The following is a 14,950-nucleotide window of genomic DNA, read 5'->3' as shown; positions in this document are numbered from 1 at the left end:
CTCTCTCAGCAGTCTGAGCATTTCTGATAATTCTGCATTTCATGGCTTTTACATTCTTTGGTTTGTTCTAACTGTCCTCATTAACCTATCACTGGATAATTTCATTTATAGCTTATCCCCAAGGCATTGCAGAGCTCATCGTGAGATTTCCTTTTGTCCTATCCATCCTTCCCCCACCCTCTCTGTAACTACCTTGTTTTCTCACTTTTCCAGTTCTGACGAGCAATCTTCAACCTGAAACGTCAACCCTTTGTCTTTCCTTAGGAACTGCTTAATCTGTTGACTAATTTCCCTTTTAATTTCAGATTTCCAACATCTGCAGTTTTAAAACATTTTTTATAACCTATTTCCATTTTCTTTTCTTACCTTCCCAAACTGTCGCAAAAGTTGGATCAGAGCTCCTTTTCCAAAGGGATTGGTGAGGCTCGCATGAAATGCAAGTGTTGGATATTCATGGGACAGCACAGCAACCCATCGTTTCTAGGAGATAAAACACTTTACTCTGTACTGTTATTGTTTTTACCTGCACTACATCAATGCACTCTGTACTATCTCAATGTAACTGCACTGTGTAATGAATTGACCTGTACGAGCGGTGTGCAAGACAAGTTTTTCACTGTATGTCGGTACAAGTGACAATAATAAACCAATACTTTGAAACCCCACTGTTTAAGCATAAAACACATGGCAACACACTTTCCTGTCAAACTTTTCAAATATTTGGTCAATAAATATTGTAGAATTTCACTCTAAACTGATCAGTTACTATATTATCTCAAGACTAGGTTCCGTCACATCAATAAGCACCAACAGACCTGCAGAGTGTTAACTGGAACCTGGATTTTTGAATGGGGTATTTGAAGCCAAGTCCAGGCAGGGAACTGCTTAAACTTGACCTTACATCACCTTCCACAAAAAGGAGTATCCACTGATTCTTTCACTTCATTCGTCAATGTTCCCTTCTTGCCAATATGCTTCGGGATCTGACTCTGGGTTGTAATTGATAGTTTTGAAAGGTTCACAAAATATAGGGTGCTAATCCAGCTAGTATTTGCTTGGAAATTTTGGGCCACTGTATATAGTAATAGTCCTGATACAGAATTACAAAAGAATATAAACGTTACTATATATAACATAAAAACCTTGTACAGTAAGACTCCAATAATCCACTATCTGACTATTCGGAAACCTTGATGGTTCAACACCTGACTTATAGGTAATGTTTTCTGAGCTCCCTTGAAACTCAACAGATCACATTGCTGGACTCCCCTGAAATTCACCGGAGCCTAGTTCCCGTGCTCCCTTTAAACTTAGTAGGTAAATTTATTATAATACTACGTAACAATTAAAGGTAATGAATTTGAAGTGTGTTGAGTTGTGGAGTAACACTCAATAGTCCAGAAAATCTGCCAGCCCAGATTCACTCAAACTCTTGAGAATGCTGGAGTATCAGAGCTTTACAGTTTAATAAATGTGAACATCTTACAAATTGAAGCAAAAATATGAATTATTTTATTATGCTTTGTTTTAGCAGTGTTACTAAATAAATAAATGGAACAGGACTTTGTAATCACAATTCCCATTTTGAAAGTCTACATATCTAGCTGATCCTATACCAGTAACAATAGAAAGTTGAACTTCTTCCTGCTCCAAAGGAATGATTATATTCTAATACCGAATTTGTAAATAAAATCCAAAAAAACTTACAGTAGCCCAGGTAGGTACAAGGTCACACTTGTTAAACACAAACACCAAATGTTTCCATGGTTTTTCCTTCTTTAAGTAAGCCTCTATATGGGGAGAGCGGGTTCCCATTGGATCTCTGGCATCCAATACTTGGATTATAACATCTGATGAATCAATAACCTTAAAGAAAAACACTTTGTATGAATGATGTACAAAGAAAACAATACTTTCCAAAGCAACTTAATGAGGAATGTCCAAACTCCAACCCACAGGGTGACTGCAGGATAATGGTATAAAGGAGAAAAGATTATAAGTGAGGTGATGAAGGAGATGAGAGGATGTGATCAATACAAGGACAGGGTGATGATCTGCGACATCAGAAAAGCATTTACCGGATGAAGAGGGATACTTCAGACTCATCAAGGTAGAATGGAAAACAAAGCAGGCTTTAATACACTGAAGTCCTACTTTAGTGTTCTCACAGGACATGTATACCATTGTGAAGACAAACAAGTGTTATATGCTGTTCGCCCTTCATGCATAACAATCTTTGTGTCCTAACAAATCACAAAGTGCCAGCAAAAAATGTGGCCCATCATCTTTTGGTGCAAACTGAAAACAACCATGCAAACCCAAAAGTTGATTGAGAACTCCTCTACTTAATGGTTTACAAGTGCCTAAGCAAAGAAACACTTATCTTCAGCTATTACCAAACCAATTGGAATGGCACAGTAGTGCAGGCAGTAGAGCTGCTGCTTCACAGTTCAGTGCCCTGGGTTCAATCCTGACCTCTGGTGCTGTGTCGAGCTTGTACACCAGCATGTAAAGATGCAGGTTTCCTTGGGTGCTCCAATTTGCTCCCATTTCCCCAGGTGCTCCAATTTCCTCCCACATACTGAAGATGAAAGTATTGGTAGGTTAATTGACCACTGTAAATTGCCCAGTTGCCCCTAGTGTGTAGGTGAGTAGCAAAATCTGGGGACTGGAAGTTGATGGCAAATTGAAGAGAATAAAAAATTGGGATTAGTGTGGTATTAATACAAGTGTGTGCTTGATGGCTGTCAGTCTCTGTGGGCTAAAGAGCCTGTTTTTATGTATATGACTTTACGAATCTAGGTCTTCAATACTTCACAAAAAAATAACTGAAAAGGTATACAAGAAAAGATAAATGACAAAAGCATTAAAAGTCATTAAAACAAAGAACATCACAAACAAGATAGTTACATTTTATTAGAGTCAGTAGTACAGAACAGAAACATGTCCTATGGCCCACTGCATCTATGCCAACCATCATGCTGATTTATGCCAACCCCACTTGCCTGCATTACTTCCACATCCCTCTGTGCCCAGCTCATTCAAGTACCAGTCCAGATGCCTCTTAAATGTTGTTACTATCTGATGATTAAATTAATACCTTGTTCTTTCATCAGATAAATGTAATTATCAAAAGAACTCTCTTACTAAAGGATGCTCTTAACAATTTGTGAAAAGTGGCTTTGAGAGACAAAGATCGCAAGACAAGGGAGCAGAAGCAGGCCATTCGGCCCATCGAGTCGTGAATAAAATAAAAAACAAAATTCCTATTATTTTTAGCGATATTCACTTTGTCACCTGTGGAAATTTGAGTTTACAGTGTCATGCAAAAATCAAGTTTGTATCAACTCAATAGGAGACACCTACAGGTAATATTCATCAAAACACTTACCTTGTATAGCTCACCCCAAATTCTCTTAGACTGTCCTTTTTTGAAGATTTCTTCTCTAACTTCATCGCTAGATAAAATGAAATCACCAACACATTATCACAAACAATGTTGCAACCGACTTCCAAATTCCCCTCCATGTGACACATCCTGACTTGGAGGCATGGTGACCCACTATAATTGTTGGCAGACCAAATTCCTGGCATTTTCCTGCCGGCAGCATTTTGGGAATACCTTCAGCATTCAATCTGCTGAGGTTCATCACCACATCTATGAGCTCAGCAGCCAACCATTGCTTCACCAGAGCTAGAAGGGCAACTAAATTATGAAAACTTAACAAGTGAAATGTAGCATGCAGCCAGCACTGATGTGCTCTTTTTTTAGAAACATACATGAAGGAACATACTTTTAAGTATCAGAGAATGAGCTTTTCTATAAAGTTTGATGAGAGAAAGTGTCTAACAGAAGATATCTCTGAAATTGTACACGTCATATCCTGACTTCTAAGTTATCGAAATATTTATGTCACTCAAAGAGATAATGACAACAAATCTGCAATATTCAAACATTACCATTTCCCAGGATCTTATAAAGCAGAGTGCTTATGATTTCCTCACCGTACTCCAGTATCTTCCACAACCAAATCTCGGTCTTTTTCCAGATCGTATTCCTTTGCTGATGATTCAGCTTTGTCCACCAGGCTCTGCATATCACATACACCAAGATTTGGTCTCTTTCGCTGTGCTTTAGGGCCAAACGTTGTTTCAAACGTTTCTGTATCCAGAATATGTACTTTTGAATTCTGAAATCAAATAATTTTGCTTTAAACACTTAGATAGAAACAAATTCATCAACATATGGAGCAAATGCGTGTTGACAAATGTGGCCAGGCTCTGTGGATAATGTTTGACATGGTGCAATGCTGAACTACATGGATCAGGATGCTCACATTGGTCTTAACCAGAATAATGCTGGGTTGACGACAATTGCAAACGATGGAATAGATCACAGATTTCATTCCTGGGTAGTAACCTGGTGCCCCGTTCATCCCAAAACAGCATAATGAAATTCAGGCAAATTATATAAGAAAGGAGAAAACACTCTCCCAGACAATTCACAAATATCTACTCAATGTAGCAGGGTTGGGGATTTATGAACATCTGAACTTGTGATAATTACTAAGCGATTCTCACTAAATAACCTCATCAATGGATAACATTTGAGAAACTTGGGTACAGTGCCTTTGTAGTATGAGAGCTTTCCAACATATCGCCTAAGTTCAGACAGAGAGAAGTTATTTGGAAGTACCATGAGGTGTCTGTGAAACAACTGTCTTTCAGAAGTTGCTATTTTCAAGGAGCAAAGAAAAGGATGAAAATAATAAACGATTGCATTTACTATAATTCCTCACACGGATGAAAAGCTTTTTGCTTTTATAAACAAACAAAAAGCACAAGAACTTAAGACTCAAGATATTAAGGAACTGGCTGAACTTCCCAATCATAACCAGATAAATAATCGTGCTTGGAACAAAGGAATTTCAAGACTTCTACACCTGCTTTAGCTCAGCCCATGGGGAATTCATTTAACAATCTCCTTTTGTTTTGACTATGAACTTCAATAAACCATGGTCAAATAATAAAGGAACTTTTATGATACCCATCCACATCAAGTTTGCCTTGGAACAAAAACAGTAATTCATATTTGGGGGATTCTTTACTTTTGTTTGTTAGTACAATGCCAGGGTCATAAGAAAAAAAGAATGGCAAGGGTCTAAGCACACTCAGGATATGCACAGCTTCTGAGACACAGAAAGAATACCAAACTGGTTATCAAAAAATATTTTTAAGTTCCTTACTTCAAATCATCAAGGGATTGTTTCATATATCACATCAAAACAGGAAGCCATTCAGCCCAATGAGTCTATGCCAGCTCTCAGAGCAATCACATTCCTCCACTTATTTCCCTGAAACCCATTTTCTCTCACAACCCCATTATTCTCCCACTAAACACCTACACAAGGGATAATTTACAGTAGCTAATTAACCTAAAAACCAGCGTGTCTCAGATGTGGGAGGAAACTGGAGAACCTGGGGGAATCCATGTGGTTACAGGGAGAATGTCCACACAAAACAGGCTGCAGAGGTCCGAATCGAATCCAGGTCACTGGAGCACTGACACAGCTGCACTACCTGCAGCACCACTGTGCCACCCAATCGCCAATTCTATAAACAGAACTGAATTTTTGTAATGTCCCTGAAACAGTGAAGGGAAAGATGCACTGCGTAGTGAGGCAAATGTCAATGCAAACAAGTAATTAGTACTTACGAGTAGACATGTGACAAATACATCTGAGCAAGGTATGTATTTTTATTCATTTAATTATAGCTATTAAAAAGTTTCTAGTCAAAAGAAAGGCAATTGCTAAATGAATTCCTAGTTAAGCTAAAAGAGATAGAAAAGTCTTCAAATTCCTTTGCTCCTGATGCAGAGAGTTTTCAACTTAAGGTGAGAGAGTTCATCCTACAATTTCCCCAATATCTTTGAGTACTAATTTCTTAAATTCTTGTGCTTTTAATGTCCATCTTGAAGAATTACAGTAAATGTGTTTGCAAAAGGTGGCAATGATCAGCAAAAGTGGAATACATTAATCAAGGGAAGAAACACAAATAAATCACACACTCCAAGTGCAACACAACAAATTAGCTGAAACTAAGGGAGGATGAATTTTCAGTTAGACGGCAGAGGTGAATTCCGTTGAAGATAGACAGAAAACAAATAGATTGACCTTGTCAGAAAACATTAATTTAAAATGTGGTTGGGAGAATATTGGAATTGGTACAAGGAATATATGAAAGCTGCTTCTTGAACACTATTTGCTCTTCAAAGTTGTACACATTTTAATGAAGAGACAAAACGTTTTCCTATCAGAATGATGGATTGACAACATCAATGCCTCTTGGGTTAGTCTTATCCTAGTAAGGATCCAGTGAATGACAGAACAGACTCAGGAATGGAATAGACTAATCCTATGTTGATCTACTTACATAGAACCGTAAACTGTTAGCCAACTCTGGCGTACTCTTACATTGTTCAGGAAAACCAATGAATAAGTGTTGCTAGTGACCAACATTTACAGCCTGACACTAGCAGGAAATGGAGGCAGGTAAGCTGCTGGCTAGCAAGTATTTTTACACCCCCTCCCTACTTTTAAAGCTGTGAAGTTAATCTGAGTACCCAAAATATAAATATTAATTAACAAACATAGATTACTGACAGTAAAAAATAATTACTGAATTAAATCCTTATGTATTAAATATATATAGCAAACTTAAATAGGACTACCAGGAAAAGTAGGGAATCTTAACTGAGGGAAGGAGGAGATCCTAATCAACTACATTTGGAAAAAATACCTTTAGTTTCAGCAACTTTAGCTCAAGAGCTGTTAGTTGGACTTGAACTGCAGATATTGTAATCTATTCAGCAGGGAAAAGAGTTGTCAAGACTGTTCAATGCAGGAGGCACTTGTACTCTTTCTGTTAGCCTAATTCAGATTTGGTTAGTGGTCAAGAAAGGGAGGATGCCACTGTACATCAGGCAAATATAGAGATTTAGGGTGTGATGATGTACGAAACTCTACTCTGTACCGTTATTGTTTTTACCTGTACTACCTCAATGCACTCTGTACTAACTCAATGTAACTGCACTGTGTAATGAATTGACCTGTACGATCAGTATGCAAGACAAGTTTTTCACTGTACCTCAATACAAGTGACAATAATCAACCAATACCAATCTTATCCAGTACGTACAATGCATATGCTGCTTCTATTGAAAAGATCAAAAAGTCCAGTTTAAGCAATTTGACATGGCATAAGTGACCATTCACATGAGTGTGGGGCACAAGGGGAACAGAAGGACAATAGTGATGATATTGGATAGTTCATTCAGGGGAAAATAGTCAAGGTGAAATAGATCTCCTCAATCACGAAAGTCCCAAAGCTTGTATTTCCTGCTCAGTGCTGGGGTTATGAAGACCACTTTGCATGTGGAGAAGAGTGGAAGGATCGACATAGTGCTATCCATGTTGGAACCTTTAGTAGGTCAAGATGCAGAATCAGTATGGGTGGATAGAAGAGATAATGAAGGGCCAGCCACTGGGAATAGTTTAGACACCTCGTGACATGAGCTATACAGTTGGGAACAGGATTAATCAAGAAAATAAGGGAAGTTTTAATGCTATAATTATGGGAGACAAATCTTCATGTACATTGAATTAACAAAAGTAAAAATGAAAACAGAAAATTTTAGAAGCACTCAGCAGGTCACGTAACATTCGTGGGAAGAGAAACAATTATCAACCTCAAATAATAACTGTTTCTGGGAAACAAATGGCAGACACTGACAATTTCCTAAAGTCTCAGCCATGTATCTTCTGCAGCAACACGTGCACTGAATTCTGTGTGTTTTGATTGTAATTAATTTTAGCAACATTTATGACAAAATTTACATGTCATGCACTAAACATCAAATAGGAATTTGGGCCTTGCAGAGAGACAACCTCTAGTTAATAACTCTTGTCAAAGCAAATGCTAAAAACAATTATACACTGTTAATAGGGTATGCATGCGTGGCAAAATTTTACCAACATTGTTAATTCCAGCAGCTGCTGGATAAAAAGAACATCTGAATTACAGCATCAGATCTCAGTATCAACTTATCGCACAGTTGGTGTTCTGTTATCCTGAGAATGCTCAGCTCAGTGACTTTGGACCATCAACAGTCAAGGAACCCATGACTGATGACAAAGATTTGCCAGAAAGTATCCATATGCCTCATTTATGTTTTGATTAAATTGTAGAAATGCTGAAGGGCAGAAAAAAAAATCTAAAATATCCCACAAATTCCTTTGAAAGAAAACCGTGCTTTAAGGAATTAGTCACGCATCTCCTTCAGCACTCTAAATACAGGAGCCTTCTGAATCATTCCAAATCTGCCAGCAACAGGATAAAATGCCCACATTCCAGCATTTTATCAAAATTCCATCCAGTATTAAATGTAATTTCAAACAGGATATAACTGTGCTAAGTTTAAAGGTCATGATATTATTGGACTACCCGACAAAGAAAGCATATCCAAAAATACAGCGATCCAAAAAGCCTAAGCTACAAGTCTAATTATGAGAATACCAATTAAATGAGTCTAAATCCAGCACAGTTTGCACATTCTTAGAAGGTGATTTCTATGTTTTCTCCACATTTAGAATTAGTTCTTCTAATCTGTAGTTTTGTGTTTAGGATCCTTAATCCTGCACTCCCCACCATGAATACAAACCATCAGAACTAATCACCAGAGCCAGAAACTTTAATGATGAATCTTACAGCCAAGGCATACACAACTTGGATGACATAGGAAAAACCGTGAGCATCTAGTTTGCAACTAATTCAAGATTTTGGGTAAGTGTAAGCCAAAGGCAAATCTAAATGTTACAGTTGTGGTGTTCATAATGGACCTTGGTAAGTACTTGGAAGTACTCTGTCATAGGCAGCAACACAAATACTGTACTAAATATGCAAGTCTGTATTGAATAAAAGTTAATAACTTACATGAGGTGTGATTCGGTCATTCAGAAGAGACATTGGAAGCTTGGTCTGTTTAAGGATTACCCTATAAGGGTCTTTCATAACATTGCCCATCTCGTCCTGGAATTGTTGCAGAGATGACTGCTTTATGACTCGAGTGTTAGCTGTATGCAAATGTAAGCAAAAAATAATTTTTGTGAAATAAAGCCCCATTCAATATGTCAATATCAGACAGTAAAATTAGGAGCACATCTTGCTACTGTGGTTATTTAAAGGGACACTGCTGATATTGCAAAAGTTGTCAGGGAGCACTTGCTCCAGTATTTAGCTGTTGAAATACTCCTTCAACGTCTATCTCACAGCAAACATCACTGGCAGCAATTCATTAATGAAGAGGTCATTATGGCAATAACAGGCTATATAGGGTGGGTGAGGGATCTTGATGTAGGAGTCAAAGACACATCAAGATCCCTCACAGAAACCAGCCTCCCCTCCACAGACTCCGTCTATACCTCTCGCTGCCTTGGTGAAGCAGTCATCATAATCAAAGACCCCAGCCACCCGGGTCATTCTCTCCTCTCCCCTCTGGCAGAAGATACAGGATCCTGATGGCACATACCACCAGCTCAAAGACAGCTTCTATCCCACTGCGATAACACTATTGAATGGTTCCCTTATACGATGAGATGGACTCTTAACCTCAATCTACCTTGTTATGACCTTGCACCTTATTGTCCACCTGCAATGTACTTCCCTGTAGCTGTGACACTTTACTGTGTGTTCTGTTATTGTTTTTTACCCTGTACTACCTCAACGTACTCTGCAATGAATTGATCTGTATGAATGGTATGCAAGACAAGTTTTTCCACCATACCTCAGTACAAGTGACAATAATAAACCAAATACCAATACCAAAGTTGTGGATCATCAAAATATCTTCCTGTTCTCTGGAAGCCCACATGCCGTATTCATTCTCAGGGAGACTGTATTTCCAGTCATTTTCCACAGCCCACACTGCCCTGGGACGGACCCTGGATGCTACCCTGCCTCCAAATACCAATTCAGACCTGAATGCCTCTACAAGGGGAGGCACACAAATACCAAAATCTTTGCGGAATATGTCAAAGGTCTTCTGAAAATAAGATTCCACTACCCACGTCAGTTCAGAGTCACCAGCAGGAGCAGAGATTTCATACTTGTCTGCACTATGCTGCAGAACATGGCAATCCAAAGGAAGCATTCAATGCTAGTGCAAGAGCAGCAAGCAGACCCGGTGCCTGAGGAACATGTGATGCAGGCCAAAGAGCAGCAGGAGGATAAGCAATGTTACTTGCAGAAGTCCCAGCAGGTTCATCTCCTACGAGAGGGAGAACACTGACTGCACAAGTAATAAGGGAGTCTCTAACACAGATCAATGACTCTGGCAACCCAAATCATGAGATCATTGTGAACATTTCAGTTAAACATGTTTACCGTCTTTGTGCCACATCTGAAATATATATGGATATTCCTTCAGCCTAGAAAATATGAACTCACCAAACCACTTGATGTTTGGTTCCACTCGAGCTGTAGTCCCAGATGTAACTGTTGACTGGAATTGCAGTGGCTTGATAACCTTTCCAAGTTTGTTTCTTGAAAGAAATAAAATACAATTAAGAGCCTATAATAGACTTCCTGCTGCTGAAGAAATGGGCACGAGTATGCATATAAACATTAGATTTATATGAAGATAAGGTTGGGTGCAAATTACTTAAAGATGTACTCACAAAAATCAGGAAAACAGCTTCTAATATCATCACCAAAAAGTAACAAATTAATGAAATAGATGAGCCAAAAAGATGCTATTACTGGAATGTGACATAATCCATTCCAATCCAAAAACTGTTTTAACTGTAGAGACGCCACTTCAGCTATTATGTTGGTAAGTAAATAATGGTGAAACTCCATTTTAATCTCACAGTTAAACATAAACTAAACCACAGAATCTCCCAGATGCTGCCCCCAAGTGGAGAGGTATTCAGTCAATGCCTGTAGCTAGAGGTTAACCGATCTATATTCCTCTCTCTGCCCTTCTTTCTATCCCTTTCACAATGGTGCAGCTGATTAATAAAGCTTTGACATAATAAGGGTGTATTGCCATGATTTTGAATGGGGGATTTAATCAATAGGAGTTATTGAAACTTGACTATAAAGATATGGTATACAGTTAGCAGAATGTAATTTGTGAAAAAAATAAATTTAAACCAACCTTCGTTCTTTCTGTCTGTACATATTGAGACGTTTAATAGTTGCCCTGTCCCTCCTGAGGCCTCCTCCATCTTTGGGCCGATCTGTACATAACCAGAAGTACCAGCAGAATAAAACCAAGATTCTAATTTTCTATAAAGCAAGCTCCCGCAAAATGGAATACATTCAGTCAATTCAGTCACTTTTGCAAAAAACCTGAATTATCCAAACATCTCAATTAAATGACAAAGTTTCGTGACAATAATTATCAGAAGGATTGCTCAAAGCCTCCTTGCAGAAATGCAACATCTCCACTTACTCCTCGTAATCTTTGGCCCTTGACTGCTCAAATAGTGAGTATTCAGGATGACACCAAGAACCTCCAGTTCATTACAAGTATGCAGAAGCAGAAGTGCACTACCTCATAAACTACCCATGCACCCATCCCGTCAGATATCTCCTGCCCCATCTGTGGAAGAGTCTGTGGTTCCTCTTTAGCCACCTTTCAAAATTGGAGAGCAAGCACAGAATAAGCCATCAGCCATTTCTTCATTCAGAATTATGAAACTCTGAAACTCTCTTGTCCAGAGGGCAATTGATAAAATATATCCAAAGGGAATGCAATCCAGGTGCCTCTTAATATTCAGTTCTATTACATAAGCACTCCAGGTCACTCCAAACCCCGGTGATCAATACTCCCATCTCTCCAACACAACCAAAACCCTTCTTTCCACAAACAAGCCAAAGAAAAGATATAGCACAGAAGGAGACCATTCAGCCCCTTTTATCTCTGTTGGTTCTTTGAAAGATCAATCAACTTAGTCCCACAACCCATTGTCACAGCACTTCCAGTTCTTTAGTCTCTCACCTTAAATTTCTCTCTTCTGGCACCCTTCTACTATTAGAAATGGTTTCTTCTTACTTACTCCATCCAAATCAATCCTGACTGAACACCTTTTGTCAACGTTTCTCTTAACAATCCCTGCTCTAAGAACAACCACCCCAGGTTCTGCAACACCAAAGACTACGATCCCAGCTGCCATTCTAGAAAACCCCTTCTACATCTCTTCCAAAGCCTTAATATTCTTCACAGCAGTAATCAGAACTAAACACAATCCAACAACCAGGGTCTATGTTGAACCTTATGAAGTTTTCCACAGTTTCCTTATTTTTGTATTGTGTGCCTTGATTAGGAATACAGAGCATCCTGTTTTTCTTACCAACCGCTTCCTCCCTTTGGCTAATCCACGTGCCAACCATCCCAGACAACCCCCCACCAGCGCCAACCGTCCCAGACACCCCCCCGCCAGCGCCAACCGTCCCAGACACCCCCCCGCCAGCGCCAACCGTCCCAGACACCCCCCGCCAGCGCCAACCGTCCCAGACACTCCCCGCCAGTGCCAACCGTCCCAGACACTCCCCGCCAGTGCCAACCGTCCCAGACACCCCCCCGCCAGTGCCAACCGTCCTCTACCCCAGCTCCACTGTTAATTGCCCCCAACCCCATACCAACTACTCCTCCTCTGGCAAGATCCATTAGCCAACTGCCCCTCCCCCAATCCCTCCCTCCCTTCCCTTCCCCTCCCTCCCTTCCCTTCCCCTCCCTCCTCCTCCCATCCCCCTATCTCCCACTCCTACCCCATTCCTCCCTCCCTCCCCCCTCCCCTCTCCCCCTCCCTCTCTCCCCCCCTCCCTCTCCCTCTCTCCCCCCCTCCCTCTCCCCCCCTCCCTCTCCCTCTCCCCCCCCTCCCTCTCTCCCCCCCTCCCCCTCCCTCTCCCCCCCCTCCCCCTCTCCCCCCCTCCCTCTCCCCCTCTCCCCCTCCCCCTCTCCCCCCTCCCTCTCCCCCTCTCCCCCCCTCCCTCTCCCCCCCTCCCCCTCTCCCCCCCTCCCTCTCCCTCTCTCCCCCTCCCCCTCTCCCCCCCCTCTCCCTCTCTCCCCCCCTCCCTCTCCCCCCCTCCCCCTCTCCCCCCCCTCCCTCTCCCTCTCTCCCCCCCTCCCTCTCCCTCCCTCCCTCTCCCTCTCCCCCCCCCTCCCTCTCCCTCTCCCCCCCCTCCCTCTCTCCCCCCCCCCTCCCTCTCTCCCCCCCCCTCCCTCTCTCCCCCCCCCCTCCCTCTCTCCCCCCCCTCCCTCTCTCCCCCCCTTCCCCTCCCTCTCTCTCCCCCTCTCTCCCCCCCTCCCTCTCTCCAACCTCCCTCTCTCTCTCCCCTCCTCCCTCTCCCTCTCTCCACCCTCTCTCTCCCCCTCCCTCTCTCCCCCCTCCCTCTCTCCCCCCCTCCCCCTCCCTCTCTCCCCCCCTCCCCCTCCCTCTCTCCCCCCCTCCCCCTCCCTCTCTCCCCCCCTCCCCCTCCCTCTCTCCCCCCCTCCCTCTCCCTCTCTCCCCCCCTCCCTCTCCCTCTCTCCCCCCCTCCCTCTCCCTCTCTCCCCCCCTCCCTCTCCCTCTCTCCCTCTCCCTCCCTCCCCCCCTCTCCCTCTCCCTCTCTCCCCCCCCTCTCCCTCTCCCTCCCTCCCCCCCTCCCCCCCTCTCCCTCCCTCCCTCTCCCTCCCCTCCTCCCTCTCCCTCCCCTACCCCCAACCCGCCCTCTATCCCCCACTCCTACCTCCGCACCCCATCCTTCCACTACCCCCATCCCTCTCCTAACCCCACCCCCCGGCCGGCGCTGACCTGGGTTGGTGCTAGCGGCGGACGGGTTGACGGAGCAGCGGCCCCGGTACCGGGCCTTCACCATCCTCGGCGTCCGGCGTGGCCGCTGCCGCTGCCGCACTCACCCTGCGACGGCAGCCGCCCGCGTCATCAGCCCGCGACAGCCGAGCTGGGGGCGGGAGGGGCGGTGTGTCACGTGGCAGTGACTGCGGGGGGGGGAGGAGGAGGAGGGGGAGGAGGGAGGGGGAGGGGGAGGAGGGAGGGGGGAGGGGAGGGGAGGGAGGGGAGGGAGGAGGAGGAGGAGGAGGGGAGGGAGGGGAGGGAGGAGGAGGGGAGGGAGGGGAGGGAGGGGAGGGAGGAGGAGGGGAGGGAGGGGAGGGAGGAGGAGGAGGAGGAGGGGAGGGAGGGGAGGGAGGGGAGGGAGGGGAGGGAGGAGGAGGGGAGGGAGGGGAGGGAGGAGGAGGGGAGGGAGGGGAGGGAGGAGGAGGGGAGGGAGGGGTAGGGAGGAGGAGGAGGAGGAGGAGGGGAGGGAGGGGAGGGAGGAGGAGGAGGAGGGAGGGTAGGGAGGGGAGGAGGAGGAGGGAGGGGAGGAGGAGGAGGAGGGAGGGGAGGAGGAGGAGGAGGAGGGAGGGGAGGGAGGGGAGGAGGAGGAGGAGGAGGGGAGGGAGGGGAGGAGGAGGAGGGGAGGAGGAGGAGGGAGGGGAGGAGGAGGAGGAGGGAGGGGAGGGAGGGGAGGAGGAGGAGGAGGAGGGGAGGGAGGGGAGGAGGAGGAGGGGAGGAGGAGGAGGGAGGGGAGGAGGAGGAGGAGGAGGAGGGAGGGGAGGAGGAGGAGGGAGGGGAGGAGGAGGAGGAGGAGGAGGGAGGGGGGAGGAGGAGGAGGGAGGGGGGGAGGAGGAGGAGGAGGAGGGAGGGGGGGAGGAGGAGGAGGAGGAGGAGGGAGGGGGGGAGGAGGAGGAGGAGGAGGGAGGGGGGGAGGAGGAGGAGGAGGAGGGAGGGGAGGAGGAGGAGGAGGAGGAGGAGGGAGAGGGGAGGGAGGGGAGGGAGGGAGGGGAGGGAGGGGGGGGAGGGGGGAGGAGGGAGAGGAGGCAGGGGGGAGGAGGGAGGGGGGGAGG

At 44.4% G+C, this 14,950-nt stretch overlaps 1 protein-coding gene across 1 annotated transcript in view; it reads right to left on the bottom strand.

Annotated features, from left to right (window-relative positions):
* Positions 1-14,004, bottom strand: part of gnl2 (guanine nucleotide binding protein-like 2 (nucleolar)) — a 33,108-nt gene extending 19,104 nt beyond the window's left edge. The window contains exons 1-8 of the mRNA XM_052036127.1: positions 13,860-14,004; positions 11,219-11,300; positions 10,507-10,601; positions 8,995-9,134; positions 4,006-4,190; positions 3,392-3,458; positions 1,708-1,866; positions 367-480 (exon numbers count right to left, since the gene is read on the bottom strand). Coding sequence (XP_051892087.1) covers positions 367-480; positions 1,708-1,866; positions 3,392-3,458; positions 4,006-4,190; positions 8,995-9,134; positions 10,507-10,601; positions 11,219-11,300; positions 13,860-13,923 — 906 coding nt within the window. The 5' untranslated portion in view covers positions 13,924-14,004. The remainder of the gene's footprint in view (positions 1-366; positions 481-1,707; positions 1,867-3,391; positions 3,459-4,005; positions 4,191-8,994; positions 9,135-10,506; positions 10,602-11,218; positions 11,301-13,859) is intronic.
* Positions 14,005-14,950: the final 946 nt, after the last annotated feature.

The sequence above is a fragment of the Pristis pectinata genome, chromosome 22 (genome assembly GCF_009764475.1).
Source record: "Pristis pectinata isolate sPriPec2 chromosome 22, sPriPec2.1.pri, whole genome shotgun sequence".
Taxonomy (NCBI): Eukaryota; Metazoa; Chordata; class Chondrichthyes; order Rhinopristiformes; family Pristidae; genus Pristis; species Pristis pectinata.
Note: the sequence above shows the minus strand (reverse complement) of the source record. Positions and strands in the feature narration are given on the sequence as shown.